Below are 15918 nucleotides of genomic sequence, written 5' to 3' on the forward strand. Positions count from 1 at the left end.
AAGGGATATTGCTGGATTTTAAACTGTTCCCAAAGCTTTGCATGAGATCGAAACCCAGGTGTGAAAATTCCACTTGGCAGATATTCATAATAGCCTGGTCTTAAGATCTTGGATGTTCTAATGTATTTAAAACTGCGACTGTTCCCCTAAAGATTTCTACAAATTCTCCCACATTTAATCGACTGGTAGTTCAAAGGAAGTACCCAATTTGTTTGCTGTGGAATCCCAAGCAGAGGCAACCTGTTCGCACACGCCTTCTCTGCGGCCCGTGTGAAATGCAAATCGACCTCCCCCACAGAAATCACTCTGCAAGGGGAACAGGTGACCCACTGCGGAGAGAATGGATCTCTTGTGGCTCAGCAACGTGATGCTCATGGCTTCAGCCCACTGACAGCCTGTGATTACAATCAGGCACTCCGACTTCCACCAGCGCAAGAGCAGCGTGGGAGACCCATGTGGTGGAGGAGCTGGGCTGGAGATTCAGCAGCTCCATTGGAAATGCTCCACCGGAGAGCTGACAGACACGCCCAGGCAAGCACGTGGCTGGAGGCAAGGCCAGCCAGCCCCAGGCGTCTGGTTTACAGAGCCAGTACCTGGGGAAGTCCCGGTGAGTTTTGAGATGCAGGATGTGCTTGCTGGCTGGCTCATGGTGTTTCTTTGGAGATGGAAACATTTAACCAATTCCATTGAAGATCAGCTCAATTTTCCAAAGGGGCAGAATGTATTATTTGAATTATTCAGGGGAGGTTTGTTCACCAGCCCTGCAATATGAGATATGTCAACTAAATTATAATTATGTTTCTCTAAAGATATCCACTGAGATTACTTTTTTTTTACTAACTTGCAAGGAGGAGTCAGTCTGTGTATTTACAGACAGCCAGCTTCAATGTTCTGAGTGGCAGAATGAAAAATTAATTTTCTTCAAATACATTACTGAACAGTTAACTGCATCTCAATAGCCTATTTGTTTAATATACTGGGGTCCTCTCATCTTTGGCAAGAAAGAACTTTCAAAAGCACAGGCCCGAGGACAGGAAGCAGGAGTTCTGGGCTCCAGCCCTGCCGCTAACAAGCTGTTTCACCCTGAGCAAGTTCCTGAGACTCTCTGGGCCGGGCAGGCTGGTCGAAGTCTCCAGGAACCCTCCCACCTACTCTTCTGCAGCTGCCCACAAACGTCAGCCTCATGAGGGTGAAGCGGGTGAGGCGCGACCGCTCCCTGCTTTTTGTCTGCCTGATAAGGAACGAGAGGAGAAATTAAGCAGGGAAAGAAATATTTCTGCACCAAAGTATTCCCTCCTTTCATTCCTCCTGCAGATCGTTGGTTCCTGTTCCAAATCTCCAGGAAACTGAGAGAGCCCTGCTGGGAGATGTCTCCCTCTTCTGCCGGTTCCTCCTCCTCTTTGCCGATGGGCCTGGAGGCTGAGGGCTGTGTAGGGCGGGGCCTGTTCTCCCTGATGTGACATGAATCTTCACCACCCACCTCTCTTTCTTCACACTCCCCTCCCAAAGGTGCTGCCTGGCCCCGGGGTCCTTTAAGCGCTCCCCTCACCTTCTCTTCCATAAGGTCTTTCAGCACTTGGTACCCAGGATTTGATCCCCATTGTGGCTGGAAGGCTGTGGGCCCAGTAACAGAGGAAGAGGCCTCAGGGGAGAACAGGTGCATACCTGGAGCTTCAGCCATGGTCCCTGTCGTCATGGATCCCAGAGTCGAGGGCTGGCCTGACCAATAGGATAGCCACTAGCTGGGTGTGCCTGTGGAGCACTGAAGCATGGCTGGTCTGAGCTGAGGCGTGCTGTTGGTGTGACACACACGAGGGACTGCAAACACTTAGCAAGAAAAACAGAATGTAAAGTATCTTAATAATTTTTAATATTGATTACATGTTGAAATGATAAATGGATAGTAGATTAAATAGAGTATATTGTTAAAGTTAATTTCACCGGCTTTTTTTAATGTAGCTACTAGAAAATGTGCAGTTACACATGTGCCTTGAGTGTGTGAGGGACCGGGAGGGTGGGGCGAGCGGGGAGGGTGCGGGCTGGCACAGTCAAGTAGCCTGGGGGCACGGTGGGGAGAGATACAACACTAGGAGGGTTGGGCACGTGCTGGGCTTACTGGGAGGAGGGCAGAGAGCTCATGCTAGGAACAAGGTAAGTAACTGAGGAATATGGGGCGGACAGAAGACCAATGGTCATGCCTACCTGGTTTTAGCACTCGCTATGTCAGGTGCTGCTCTAAGTGTTTCACAAGTGCTAACTCATTTAATCCTCACAGCCCCATGAGATAGTTACCGCTGTTATCATTTCCATTTTATAGATGAAGGAAATGAGGCACAGAGGGGGAATGTAACTCGCCTGAGATCACACAGCCAGAGTTTGAGCCTGGGCAGCCTGGCTCCAGAGCCTCAGCACTGAACTGTACGGTACCCCCTGTCTAGGGTCGGGCTGAGGAGCGAGCACATGGTCTGTGGGTGTCCCCACAGGCTTGGGGCAGCTCAGAGCCTAGTGTGAGGAGACAGGAAGTCTGATCCGGGGGCAGGGGGTTTGGGGCTCATCAAGGGTGTGCTGGCAGCCGTGGGGCTGGAGAGGGGCAGAGACGGACGCTTCCCCACCTGGCACGTGCTCTGCCAGGCTCTCTGCCCTCCATGTCACAAGCTCTCCTTTACCCTCTGTGCTCCAGCGGCAGGGCCATCGTCTCGCTGCTCCCCCTGCCTTGAATGTTGCACCCCCATGGGTCCATTCACCCTCCTTCTCTCCTTCACCTTCACTTCCTGAGCTCCATAACTAGGTCGGATCTCCCAATTGCGGGCTCATACAACCCCTGGTACCTTCCCTTCGTTGTATATCTTTCAGATATTACGTTACGCCTATTTATGTGAGTATTTTATTTTGTGTCTATTCCCATAGGGAGGGAAGTGCATCTATCTTTGCCCACTTTATATACTCAACACCTAGAATAATTCCCGACCCATAATTACTACCAATAAACCTGCGTTGAATAAATGATCAAATCTTCCTACAACATAGGTGTTCTACCCATTTTATAGATGATGAAACTGGCACTCAGCAAGTGTAAGAAACTTGCCCCAGGTCCCATTCCAGGTGAGAGAGTAGAGCTGAAATATCCCCTGAGCTGACTCAGTTCAAAGCCACTGCCACTGGTGGGAAAGCAAGGACAGTCCCACACCCCCAGGATGCGCATCAAAGCAACATGCACGGGCCCTTCCCTAGGCAGTGTCTTTTGGGGACTCCCCATATCTGATGACCTCCACCCTCCTTCCTTCGCCCCACAAGGCTCTCATCTTCTACCCAGAACCTTCCAGGTCTACGGGGCCTTCTCCACCCTTTCTCTTGGACTGCCATCTGGCGAGGTTGCCAAGAGTCCACGTATTTGACACTGACATGCCCTTATCTCCAGGGCCATGCCCCAGTTTTCCATGCTGGACCCTCCTGTCCCCATTTTCTAGAGGAACCATTTCCAGTGTTGCTGGCTGTTCCGTATTCATTCGTTCATTCCTTCATTCAGTCACTCAGTGAACTCTCGGTATCAAGCAGCCATTGTACCCCTTACGCTGCACCTCAAGCAGCTCAGTCTTCTGCAGCAGGGGTAACACCCTCAGGATGGGACTCCAACCGCTGCAACCCCAGCCTAAAGTGACTTCTTTCCAGACAGTTTCTTTTCCGAGGCGAGCCATCTGCTTGGTCTTTGTGCGGTTGACTGTGATCAGGGAAAGAGCACCTGAGGAGAAACTGTCCCTTTCCTAATTGTCAACTTTAAGACGCGTGCTTCCTGGCCTGTTGAATATTACACCCGCTCCACACACGGGTGCTCACCGCCTACAACAGGCGGGTGGTGCCTCGGCCCCAGGGCCCCACAGGTGTCAGCTGTTGAGGAAAACATCCCCGGATGAATCCGTGGTGCATCCCAGAAGCAAAACCCGGGGAGGAGAAATAAAGTTCAATGGACTTAAGAGAGACTTTCTTCTCTTGGGGGTTAAGATAGTCCTAATGCGAGCAGACACCCAGATGCTTTGGAAAGCAGTGGGAGGAAGGAGGGGCAGGGGGAGCAACTGGAGAATGGGAAGGGACCGGCAGAATCGTCCTGTTGCGTCACGTTCCCAGTGCCTGTAAGGTGCCTAGGACATAGTGGGAGTGTCCCACATTCCATCGTGTGTGCTGAGTGCATTTCACAGCATGCGTCTCCTGAGATTTTGTGTTCCAAGGTGATGTTCATCAGGGGCTCACTAAACCTTCTGCTAATTCAGTACTGAACCCAAGCACTACCCGACTCTTGATCCAACGTCTTCTTTGTTTCTAACAGGGAAACAAAATAAATGAGGCCAAAAAATGTGGGGAACTGCCTCTTGCGTCCCTAGCACTAGCATGTGAAATTCTCTGAGGCAGAGGTTCTGGGACTTCGCCCGCAGCATCACGAGGAGAGTCTGTTGGGACACAGGCTGTCTGCCGGCCCGCTCCGGACAGTCCGATTCAGTGGGTCTCGGTGGGGCCTGAGAATCTGCATTTCTAACAAGTTCCTAGTGTCTTAGTCAGCTCAGGCTGCTGTAACAAAACACCACAGACTGGCTGGTTTAAACAGCAGATGTTTATTTTCTCACAGCCCTGGAGGCTGGGTGGTCCAAGCTCAAGGTGCTGGCTGATGCTGTTCCTGGTGAGGGCCCTCTTCCTGGCTGTCAGATGGCCGGCTTCTCACTGTGTGCTCACGTGGCAGAGGGAGAACTCTAGTCTCTCTTCCTCCTCTTGTAAGAACTAATCTCCCACCCCTGTGACCTCAGCTAAACCTGATCACCTCGCAAAGGCCCCGTCTCCCTACCCTCACAATGAGGGCTCGGGCTTCAACATAGGAATTTGGGGGACACAAACGTTCAGCCCATCACGCTAGGGGATGCTGATGCTGCTGGTCCAGGGACCACACCTGGAGAACCCCTGCTCGAAGCAGTCTTGCTAGAAGAAATCTGTTTAAGCGTGTTAAATGAGGTTTTTCCAAACACTTTTGACCCTGGTTGCCTTTGTTCACGGCACCTCTTTCAGAACACTGTTTTAAAACAAAAGCCCAGTTGGGAAGGAAGCTGGAAGGGTCAGAGGAGAACACACTTTCCCGAGTGACAGCTGGGGAGGGGCCTCATCTCCCCTGGCTGGTCCCATTCCTCCTCCTCGCTCCTGCAGGAGACAGAGCAGCGGAATGCACGATCCCACTTCATTGTGAGCAGACTTTCTGCCCTGACCTCTTGCTGCCATGTCAGCCCCGCCAACCCTGCCTCCACCTCCGTGGGGCCTCTCAGAATTTGCCGACCAGCCCTAGGCTGGCCAAGAGAAGCTTCGACTTGGATGAGAGACTAATTGAAGTGCACTTTTTAGTACATGGAAATGAGGGCGTTAGTAAGACCTGGAAGTTAAGGCATCTTCCCAGGGTGTCGTCTGGGGATGGGGAAGGCAGATCTGATTGACACTGTTTAAACGCAGTGATGGGAAAGAATAAACCAGCTGGTCCAGTAGGCTGATTACATAGGCAGAACTCATAGCAGGGGGCCAGGCATGTCGTCTGTGCATAATACAGGTGTGCTTTCTCTCCCCAGGGTGACTTTAAATCCTGGGTGCCAGCAAGTCTCAATTTACATGTTGCAAGCACAAATTGCAAGGACAGTTTTTCAGTTTTTCAGGATTGTTTCGGGGATTTGCCCAAATGTTGCTCAGCCGAATTGCAAATGGGGTGGTCTCTTTGACACAGGCTACCTTCCATGTGCCCTGCCCCCCTGTGCTCCACCGCCCTGAGTCAGCAATTGCTTTTTGACAGAAGGCCCAGCGGGTGCTTTCCGAGCTGTCAGGATCACCTTCCCCTGAAAACACACTGTACTTCTCCCTGCCTGTCCCGAAGTGCAGGTGCGCTCCGGGAAGATCTTAAATAGCTTTGCAAATAAGAGTGGCATCTTTGCTTTGGCATGAGGTTGATCTTGGCACCAACCAAAACCTCGTCTTTCTAATGCTCCAAACAGTGGCCTGAGGCCAAATGGCTTTGCAAGTCCACAGCGAGAACCGATTTGCATGGTGTCAACCCTCCTGGTTCAAAAGCTCTCCATTTCAGAAGACGAGGTTCAGTTTTGACCTACCCTTCGATATGTCCTGTGGAGCAGGTGCTCATGCAGCCCTATGTGTCCGCTGTCCTCTGAATTTAACACTTGATGAGGCTGTTGAAGTAAAGAATGGCTTTCTGGAAGGCAAGCCACTAAAGTAATACACTCTAGCATGGTGGAGAAACCAGCCCACTGCTCTCCGGCAGCCTCCCCTCTGGCCACGCGCATCTGTCAGGTGCATTTGTTTGTTGGAATTTATCCGTCCATCACCATAGCATCCATATCTCTTAACTGATTCATCAAAGTTTTCACTTCGCTGTAATCTCCTCTATCTTCCAGTTCACTAATGCTGTGATCAGCTTTCTGGTCTGTGTTTAACCTGTTGATTTGCTTCTATTTCAACACTATGTCTTGTATTTCTGGGATTTTATTTAGTTCGTTTTCAGACCCGCCTCCCCTGAGTCCCTTTCCCAATGCTCCATTTTCTGTGTTTCCTGGAATGTAAGTTGGATCATTTTTCTCACACAAGCAAAGGCTCGCTTCCTACTTGTCTTGCAGGTTTTCACTCTGAGCTCATATCCTGCTCATGCCCTAGGTTGTAGGCACCTTGCTATGGAGAGGCTTTGAGTCTGTCTTTGCTCGGGGCCCTGAGGACTTCAAAGATGCCTATTTAAGTTAGTTTCTGAGTTCCGGGTTCCACACCATGTGGGCTGTGTACATTTGGACCCAATGCACAGGCACAGAGCAGGTGCAGGGGTCTCACTTCTCGGAGGGCCCTCGTTCCAGAGTGGCTTGCTTCCTCCCTGCATTCCTAGGTCGGTGGCAGCGGTTTTCCCAGGACCCAGGCTTCAGACAGCCCTTTGCATCTGCAGGCTTTCTGCAGACATACATGCCAACTCGGGTTTCCTTTGCACAGAGGACCTGAGTTTCCCTTCCTTGTTCCTCCTGGGCCTTGGAACCATGGCTGATCAGGGCGGGGTGTGGGGAGTCACAGCCCCTCAGTGGCCGTGCAGTTTCAACTCTCAGTTGCAGCTTTGGGTTTTTTGGTTTTTATACTTTAGGAGTTCTCTTTCTGGCTCTCTGATTTTTGTTTTATTTTGTTACCGTTGTTTTTATATTTTATCCAGCATCTCAATGCATTTAGAAAAGGAAAGGGGCTTCCGTATCTGCTCCGGCTGAAAATATGTGCTAAGCATTGTGTATGCTTTATTTTAGCTCAATTTGCACAACCACTCTATGATGTAAATACTATTATTACCCTCACTTTACAGATGAAGGAGCCAAGGATTAGGAAGTTTGGATTGTATTCCCAAAGTCCGGAATGTGATTCTGCAGAGATTCCTAAAGCAGGCATGACTCCCAACCCATAACCCACAGGCTCAGCATGCACGGACTCCTTCCTGCGCCTCCCTTGCTGCCCTGCCCATCTCATTCTGTGGCTGCCTCCAGCCCACAGGCAGCCGGTCACCAACGGGCTGCTCTCTCTGTCAGACCCGAAATCCCACCAGAGCTTTCTCACCACCCCCTGCTCCACGTGATCCTTCCCCTGTTCAAATGCTTTCCATCCTGCAAGAGCCTGTCCCAGACACACTTCCTCAGCCTTTCCCCTCCCTAGTGTGTACTTTAAGTTCTGAGTAGGATGAGGTAGAGAGGTGAGGATGGATGAGAGAAGCATCATCAGAACTTGGCTGTAAGTTAACTGCAGGGAGGGAAAGAGCAGGGGTTCGAAGCCCCCGCCCCCCCCCCCCCCCATTTTCTGGCGTGGATGATGTACCGGAAGAGGGAGTGTTTGCTGAGGCGGTGAGCGCAGGAGACGGAAGAGGGAAGGCTGGGGCTCAGGGGATGGTGAGCTCAATTTTGGACACGATGAGCGTGAAGTGCATGTAGAACATGAAGTCGGGCCATTTGGGGACAATCGGACATGTAAGTCCATCACTCCAGAGATAAGTGTCTGCTCAAGATCCTGATTTGTCAGTGACTATTGAAGCTAAGCCACTGGTTGTGTGTGAAATGGAAAGACACACAGGGTGTGTGTGACACACAGTGGGCTGTGTGTTACATCTAACTCCCAATACAAACTCCTTGAGATTAGAAACCATGCCATTTCTTTCTTTTTCTTTTCTAAAGATGCCTAAGAGAGCACTAGCCCTCCTACGTTATAGGGCTGGAGCGAGGATTAAATGGTATAAGGAATAGGAAAAGCTGCCTTAAAATTGAAAAGCATGTTCCAAGATTAATTGTTGTTATGACTACCATCCTCCTCCTCCCACTCAAAACCCCCAGACCTCCTGTTGCCTACAGAATAGAAGCAGTCCACGTCCTCGGGCCTCAGTTCCGAATCCATCCTTGCATCTCTACTCCCACTCCTCACCTTCCCAAACCAACCCCACCCCCCCAAGCTCTGTGTCTTTGCTCCTTCCCTCCTCTCAGTGCAGTCAGACCCCCGCTCCCTCACAGGGTTAACCTGGCACCCTGCACAAACCTGTGGGGCGCGAGTCACATCTGTTATAAGCCCTTTTTGTCAATTCTGTGGCTGGACTGGAAGCTCCATAAAGGCAGGTGCTCTCTTTTTTTGACAAAGCAGGATGCGCTTGCAGTAAATGTCTGCAGGAATGAATGAATGAGTGAATCTCCACATGCCTCAAACCTGCATCTTTTTTGGCAATAGAAAAAACAAAGGAAGGGGCTGACCCCATGGCCAAGTGTTTAAGCTCGTGCGCTCCCCTTTGGCAGCCCAGGGCTTCGCCCATTCGGATCCTGGGTGCAGACCTAGCACTGCTCGTCAAGCCACGCTGAGGCGGCATCCCACGTAGCAGAACCAGAAGGACCTGCAACTAGAATATACAACTATGTACTGGGGGGCTTTGGGGAGAAGAAGAAAGAAAGAAAGAAGGAAAGGAAGGGAGGGAGGGAGAAAGGAAGGAAAGAAGGAAGAAAGGAAAGGAAGGAAGAGGAAAAAAAAGAAAAGACAAAGGGATGAATAAAAGAATAAGAGGTTTCTGCTCCATTTGCCTGGAATTTTTCCTTGCCGTCTATTCCTAATGAAATCTTAACAGTCCTTTAATATCCATGCTAAATACTACCCTCTTCCCACCAGAAGTCATCTCTTCATCCCCTGGGATCCCACAGTGCTTTGCCCGTGGTGCATGACACTGATCTCAATTCCCATTACATTCGAGTCTTTTGTGTACTTGTCGCGGCCCTCCCCCACGATTAGACTGAACATCTTGAAGGCAGAACACAGATCTGATAAGTGCTGCATCCTGCGCAGCCCTCAGCACGCGCCCCAGCAGGGAGTCGTTGATAGGCAAATGTATCTCATGTTCAATAGCTGCATTCAAAAATGATTTACTGGGGAAACCAACGTGGAATTTCTAGGGTGGCCTTTTCTAGGACATTTGGACCTACCCATCAACAGCCTGATCTCCTCCCCTCTCACAGGGGGCTTCCTGGGCCCCGACTCACCCTGGAGTACTAGTCTATTCCCAACTCAGACCTCCTTTGGTATTGTCCCTACTACCCTTCCTTGACATTTGTCCCTGGGTCTCTGGTGTCTGATTCACTCACCAGCTAACAGCAGCTGCAGCCGCCTACCTGGGGGACACACCTGCAGGTTTTCAGACAGCAAAGTGCCTTTGGTCCAGCTGAGGCCTTGGGCATCATCTCAGGAGATGGCACTGGACTTGCATGGTGCCGGCTGCGTTCACTAGTGATTCATGAACAGTCGGGAATTCAAGTTCTTCTCTCCTCCCAGGAAAGGTCACTTTGCCTAATTTCCTTCTTTTGTGGTTGAGCTGTGCATTGACACATTTATTTGTGCTTCCTCCTGGCTTGATCATTTTTCAATTACACTCTGTCCCTGCAGTTCTAGCAGAGGGTTAATGCGGGTTCTTCGTGATCATAGATCCACATTTATGAAGCCCTAATTAGGCGCTTCCTCTAGCTACCTTCGTAGATGGCTTGGTGTGGGAAGTCTGCAGGCAAAGCCTTGTCTGAGCCAGCTGCCTGTTTGGATGCTCACGTAGGAGCTGGCTGGAGTGCTCCCAATCGTTCCTGCCTCCGAGTCTTAGCCCAGGCTGCTCCCCCATCCCGGAAGGTCCTCCCTTCTGACCTCGGAGAATGTAAATCTTGCTATCATTTGTGACTCATATTAAAGTGAGATAAAATATATCCCTTTCAAATTGCCAGGAATTTCTGTTTTTTAAATACTCAACGTGGTAAGGGTATAATGCACGAGTATTCTCATACTCTGCGGGCAGGAGTATAAATAGACACAACCTTTTGCAGAAAGAAAATTGACAATATGTGTCAAGAGCCTTCAAAATACCTCCAGCCTTTGGCTCAGTAATTCCGTTTCCAGGAATCTTTCCCAAGGATATAATCGGAGATGCGGACGAATATTTATGCACAAAGGAATTCATTAGAGCATCATTTATAATTGCTGATACATAATTAATACCTGATGATCCAGGAATATTTTAGTATAGTAGAGTACATCCTGATTATACAGCCATCTAAAGTAAAGTTGGTTAAGACATTTTAATGCTGATGTTAAGCAAAACCAGCAAACTTTCAAATTTTATATATGGTGTGATCCAAATAGACCTTGCCCAACTGTTGTTTCACAAGATGTTTATAAGAATGCTATAAATAGAAAGTTCTGTTTTTCAGCAAGGTTGGGAAGTTATTACAGGCATCAACTTTGAGGCTCGCTGGGAGCCTTGGATATGCTAATAACACGGAAAATCCAAGAAAGCGAGGCTTGCTGTACAGGGTCACGGTTTTCTGTGGGGCATCATGAGGACTGCTGTGCACTGGAGCTCACTTCGGAAAACGCCTAGGGGAAGACCGTAAGATGAGAGGGGTCGCCGCCGCTGTGCGTTATGGAATTGTTTTATTTCCTCCTTGGAATTTTATTGTGTTGTCCTACAAAAATGCTGTAAACATTATGAAAGAAAGCGAGCCAGAGGATCATCCTCTGCCCAGCTTGGGCAGGTGTGGAGTGCTGTAGAGTCAGTGGCACATGGGTTCAACATGGCAGCCTAGACAGGGGAGCCCCCCGTGCTGCCTGGTTAACTCTGATGTTCTGCCTCCATGTCACAGGGCACGGGGTGTAGTCAGGGTCACGGCACTGCCACCCACTCGCGTCCCATCCTGGGCCTGGCCAGAGGTTTCCCAATGCCTCAAAGAACATCCCCAGGATGTGAACCATACTCCAGGTCCTGCTGGCTGGCTATCCTTGATGGCAAACAATCAGTCCAGGGTGCATTGGGCTTCCCTGGATTGGATGCTTCCTCATTCAAATACTCCCCATGGTCCCCACTCTTCCATCACCCCTAGGCTCTCTCTCTAGGTCTTCCTTCATGTCCCTCCTATGCCCCTTAGTCGGCCCCACCCCAGTCCCAGGCCTAACCCAGGAGCCCTGCACCCTGCCCAACGTCTGGTCTCAGGCATCGAGCAGAAGGGGAGTGTAAACAGGGTTAGGACCTCTAGTGACGTGTAACAGGTACTGAGCTGTACACTCAGTGGAGTGTAACAGGATTTTGGAGACATCTGCCTGGATCCCTCCTGACTACCTTCCCAGGACCCCTAAAAAATTCACCAGCCTTTATCAGGCTAATGGGCTTCAAAAGGAGAAATTTTCTGAAACATGAGATAGGACAATATAAAAAGAACATCAAGAAAAAAATCTATTTTCCAAAATGAAAGGGAAAAGATCATTTAGCATCCCTGTTGGTGTTATCTATTCATGAGAAACAGCACATTTAATCCAGAGTGGGATGTCGGGAGGGCTTTGATGCCCTCACATTGGGGCCATCTTCATGCAGAACTCATCTGTCTCTGCTGCCACAAATGGCAGGGGCAACGTAGACTAGAGGACACAGATGAGAGACATTTCAGAGGTGGACTCCACAGGGTGCAGAGGCATTAGAGGGAGAGAGAGTGTGGGGGAGAGAGAGTCTAGTGTGACTCCCACGGCACTCGCTTAGGGGATCAGAGGGAGGGGAGCACCATTCTGCAACCTGGCCATCTTTTACGCTTCCTATCTCCCTTCCCAAGATGTGCCAGTCTTGGTTTCTATTTTGGATCCTGCTGTAGGAGTTCAGTCTCTTGGGGTCAGGAATTGTGACTCTATCCTAGCCCCCAATGTCTCTACCTATCCATTAAAGTTAGGTTTTGGTTCCCAGTCCTAAGACCAGGAGTCTTAGTTACAAAAGATGAGGGGACACAAATGTAAGAGTGTGCTCTGCATGGACTCCTGGCCAGGAGGACCATTCGCGGTCCTTCTCTGCCTCCCCAGGTACTCCCAGATAGGATGCAGCTGAGTCCCCTTGGGAAGACTGTCTCTCTCAGAATGTATTTTGCTTGAGTTGAAGGGGACGTGAGATTACGACAGCTCCCCAGGGGGCAAGCCTTCAAATAGAGGCAGAGGAATTATCTGTTCTTCTGCATCTCATCCTTCCTCCTCTTACCCTGTTCATTGCCTTCTCTCTTACTCTTTTCTAACTCTAATTCTTTCCTCTTCTGTTTTCTTCTTTCTCTCTCCCTTCCTCCTCCCCTTCTGTATCTTCATTTTTATTTCTACCTTTCTGTCTAGCACCTTTCTTTTTATAACTCCACCTATCACAAAACTTAGAAAAACAATTTCAATTTAACTTTTTCCTCTACTGAAGAACTAAGAAAAATTTCATACAAAGCAAATTTAAGCTGACACCCCCACCTGTCCACCAAGAACTAGACAGCTAGTAGTTACATGCGCAAGATAATCTCCCCGTAGTCAACTATTTGCCTGATGATTGAATTCTCAGGTGTTCCTCTACCCTATGGCTTGCTCCATTATGTTTGTCATGAGCTTCTATAATCACAGTGCATATCAACCAGTATGTTTATTGAGTTCTTTGCAGTAAAAAATTGTTGACCCAAAAATGCCTTCTCACCCTTTCATAATTAGAGTGAAAGCTTGTTTGATGTTGTATTGCGTATTCAATTGTAAGTATTGCTTCTCTTTCTTTTCATTAGATTTGTGACAAAGAGTGGCATTACTATGTCATCAATGTGGAGTTTCCTGTGGTTACTTTATACATGGATGGAGCAACGTATGAACCATACCTGGTGACCAACGATTGGCCCATTCATCCATCTCACATAGCCATGCAACTTACAGTCGGCGCTTGTTGGCAAGGTAACCCTAAGTCGAGCCTTTCCCCCTGGCCCATCTGTGTACTGTCCATAAAAGTACTAATAGAGAAAAGGGAAAATCAAGTAGTATGAGAATTAGCCAGGAAAATTTACTATCCCTTACTAATAAAAGAGGACTTAGAAAAATAAGGATTAATCCCCACACTAAACTTGTGGAATAATAAAGCTCTTAGCTTGAGACCAGATTTTGATTTTAGATGGCCATGAGCAGTTTATGGTTGCATCTGATTCGCTAATGCCTTGTATCATTCTAGAACCTTATCTGGTTTCAAACTGGGCCTGAATGTAGAATCTTGTATCAAAATTGTCAGTTGATTCTGTTGAGTGCTACGTTGAACAGGAGCCAAAGATCTCCCTTTCTCCCCATACAAGATGTCCAAGCCCCTGAACCTCGGTTCAGGGAACTCAGAAATATGCAGGGCAGTGGGGGTGGATTGTCCACAGGGGTGAGGCCACGGGAGGCCACTCTGAAGTTCGGCTCAGCTCTGAGCCCCTTCCTGCTCACTGAGGACAGAGGCCCCTTGTTGCCTTCCCCCTCCAAGGTCTCTGCTCCCTCCTCACTTCCTTAGCTGCTGCCTCTCCTCCAGTCCCCAAACCCAGGCTCCTCTCTTTTTTGGAAGCAGGAAATCCAGCTCTCCAAGCATGCATGCAGCCTTTCTGTCTCTCACACAGGACTGCTGGAGTCTGTTTTTGCTCCCTTAAAGGCTGGAGTCTTTGAGGTGCCAGTGAAAGAGCAGAGGGGAAGAAAAATGCTCCCCAAATAAGCAGACTTGTACTTTGAGATGACCCAACATTATGTTGAAAGTTACTAATATTTGTGACTTTGACCATTCACCATGGGGGCGGTGGGGAGAGGTGGGCTAGGGTATAAGAATATGCCTTCAGAGGACCAGCTGACCAAAGAGTGAACTAGGAGTGACATAGGCCCCTCCAGGTTAGGACAAAGAGTGGGTTCTGGGCAGCTCCATGCAAGAGAAGATGGAAAGAAGTGCACATAGTGCAGCTCTGGGAGCACTAGGGATAAAAAACCCAGGAAGGAAATAAAGCATGAATGAGGCAAGGGAAGGGGATGTATTTTTGAGCTGAGGTCACCTACCTGGCATCTGACATATGTCATATGAGAGTAAAAAGTTCATTAAATATTTCAATAGAACTCGATGAGACCTTCACCAGTATTGCAGAAATCCCCAGGATGTCAGGAAAGGGAGCCTGTGTCATGTGGCAAGAGCCCATGAAACTAATTAGTATAGCAAGGCACTGATTCAGAGGTTGCACAGGAATAGTCACTGGACACAGCTGTGCTAGAGTCGTGGCTCTCTCATGTGGCTCAGTGCCCCAGCCGGACACCACAGCCAGTCTGTGGATATTTTGGAACATAACCTGGATGCTGCGCATAAGATAGGAGGGCCCTAGTCATGTTCTGACCATGAACCTTCCTGTGACTCTTCCCAAGAGGCCCTCAGAGGCCACATCTGGATGCCGGTCACCCCAACCCGCAATGGAAACCTGCCCCCAACTCTACAAGGCCACAGCTGCCCAGTTGCATGCCCACTGGGTAGGGAAACAGTCCCACAAAAGTAAAAAGTGACTTTTAAAAGAATTAAGATGATCTCTTTGAATCAGTTAGAATAGGCTAGGTTGTGCTGCAGTGACAGGCAAACCCCAATTCTCACTTAAAATAATTCCCACTTCCTATTTACTGCAAATCAATGGGAGCTCTTCTCTGCTTTTTCCTCAGTCTGGGACCCAGGCAGACAGAGCAACCACATTGCTGGGTACTGAGGAAGAAGGAAAGAAAGCATGATGAATGGTGCACATGCTTAAAGCTCCTACCTACGAGTGACACCAATCATCTATACCCACATTTATTCATATGGCCACACCTAACTCCCAGAGCAGGGAAGTGAAATCTGTAATGTGTCTGGGGAAAAACTGGAAATATTTTATGAACAATATTGATGAACACCACAGTGTCTCCACTTAGTCAACAGACATTTGTTTGGCTGTCCTTCCCACTTGAAAAATATACCTGCCCTTCCCTAAATGAGACCACCCACCTGTTACCGCCTCCAAGCTCAATATCCAGGCTCTCTGAGTGATTCCTGGCGATGTCTTCATCAGGATGAGATGCACAGGAGGCTCTATATCAGACCCAGATGTGGCTCCACTTGATCTGGAGACTTCTACACTAATAGGAAAAATTATTTGCTACCACCACAACCATCATCTCCTATACACACACACACACACACACACACACACACACATACTATGCAACAGTGGAATGAGACAGAATAACCAAAAAACGCTTCCACTGAGAAAGAGGAAGAATTTGAGAAATACAGCAGTCTTTGGTCCATAGCAATTTTGAAATCCCTCTGGCCTGATGCTGTAAGGCCCCTCTCCTATGGTGGCGGGTGTCTTTGTGGACCTTGACTCCATTCTCTAGGAGGCGTTTCTTTCTCCAGTGTCCTCCTAGCCACATCTGAAGAGGGCATTGTCAGTCCATAAATAATAGCTCTAATACTATATCTGACTAGTATTTATTTGAAAGCTATTCTACAAAAATGCTTTTCAAACATTAAACTAAAGTATACATTTATTTTCAAAGATGTAAGAGAAAGAATGA

The 15918-nt window shown here is 48.8% G+C and overlaps 1 protein-coding gene across 2 annotated transcripts in view; it reads left to right on the plus strand.

Moving 5' to 3' along the window:
• The window catches only part of CLSTN2 (calsyntenin 2), a 553125-nt gene that overhangs the window by 506822 nt on the left and 30385 nt on the right, over positions 1 to 15918 (plus strand). For both annotated transcript variants that reach the window (XM_070576195.1, XM_070576194.1), the window contains exon 9: positions 13110 to 13272. In XM_070576195.1, the coding sequence (XP_070432296.1) occupies positions 13110 to 13272 (163 nt within the window). The remainder of the gene's footprint in view (positions 1 to 13109; positions 13273 to 15918) is intronic.

Source organism: Equus przewalskii, chromosome 15 (genome assembly GCF_037783145.1).
Source record: "Equus przewalskii isolate Varuska chromosome 15, EquPr2, whole genome shotgun sequence".
NCBI classification, from domain to species: domain Eukaryota; kingdom Metazoa; phylum Chordata; class Mammalia; order Perissodactyla; family Equidae; genus Equus; species Equus przewalskii.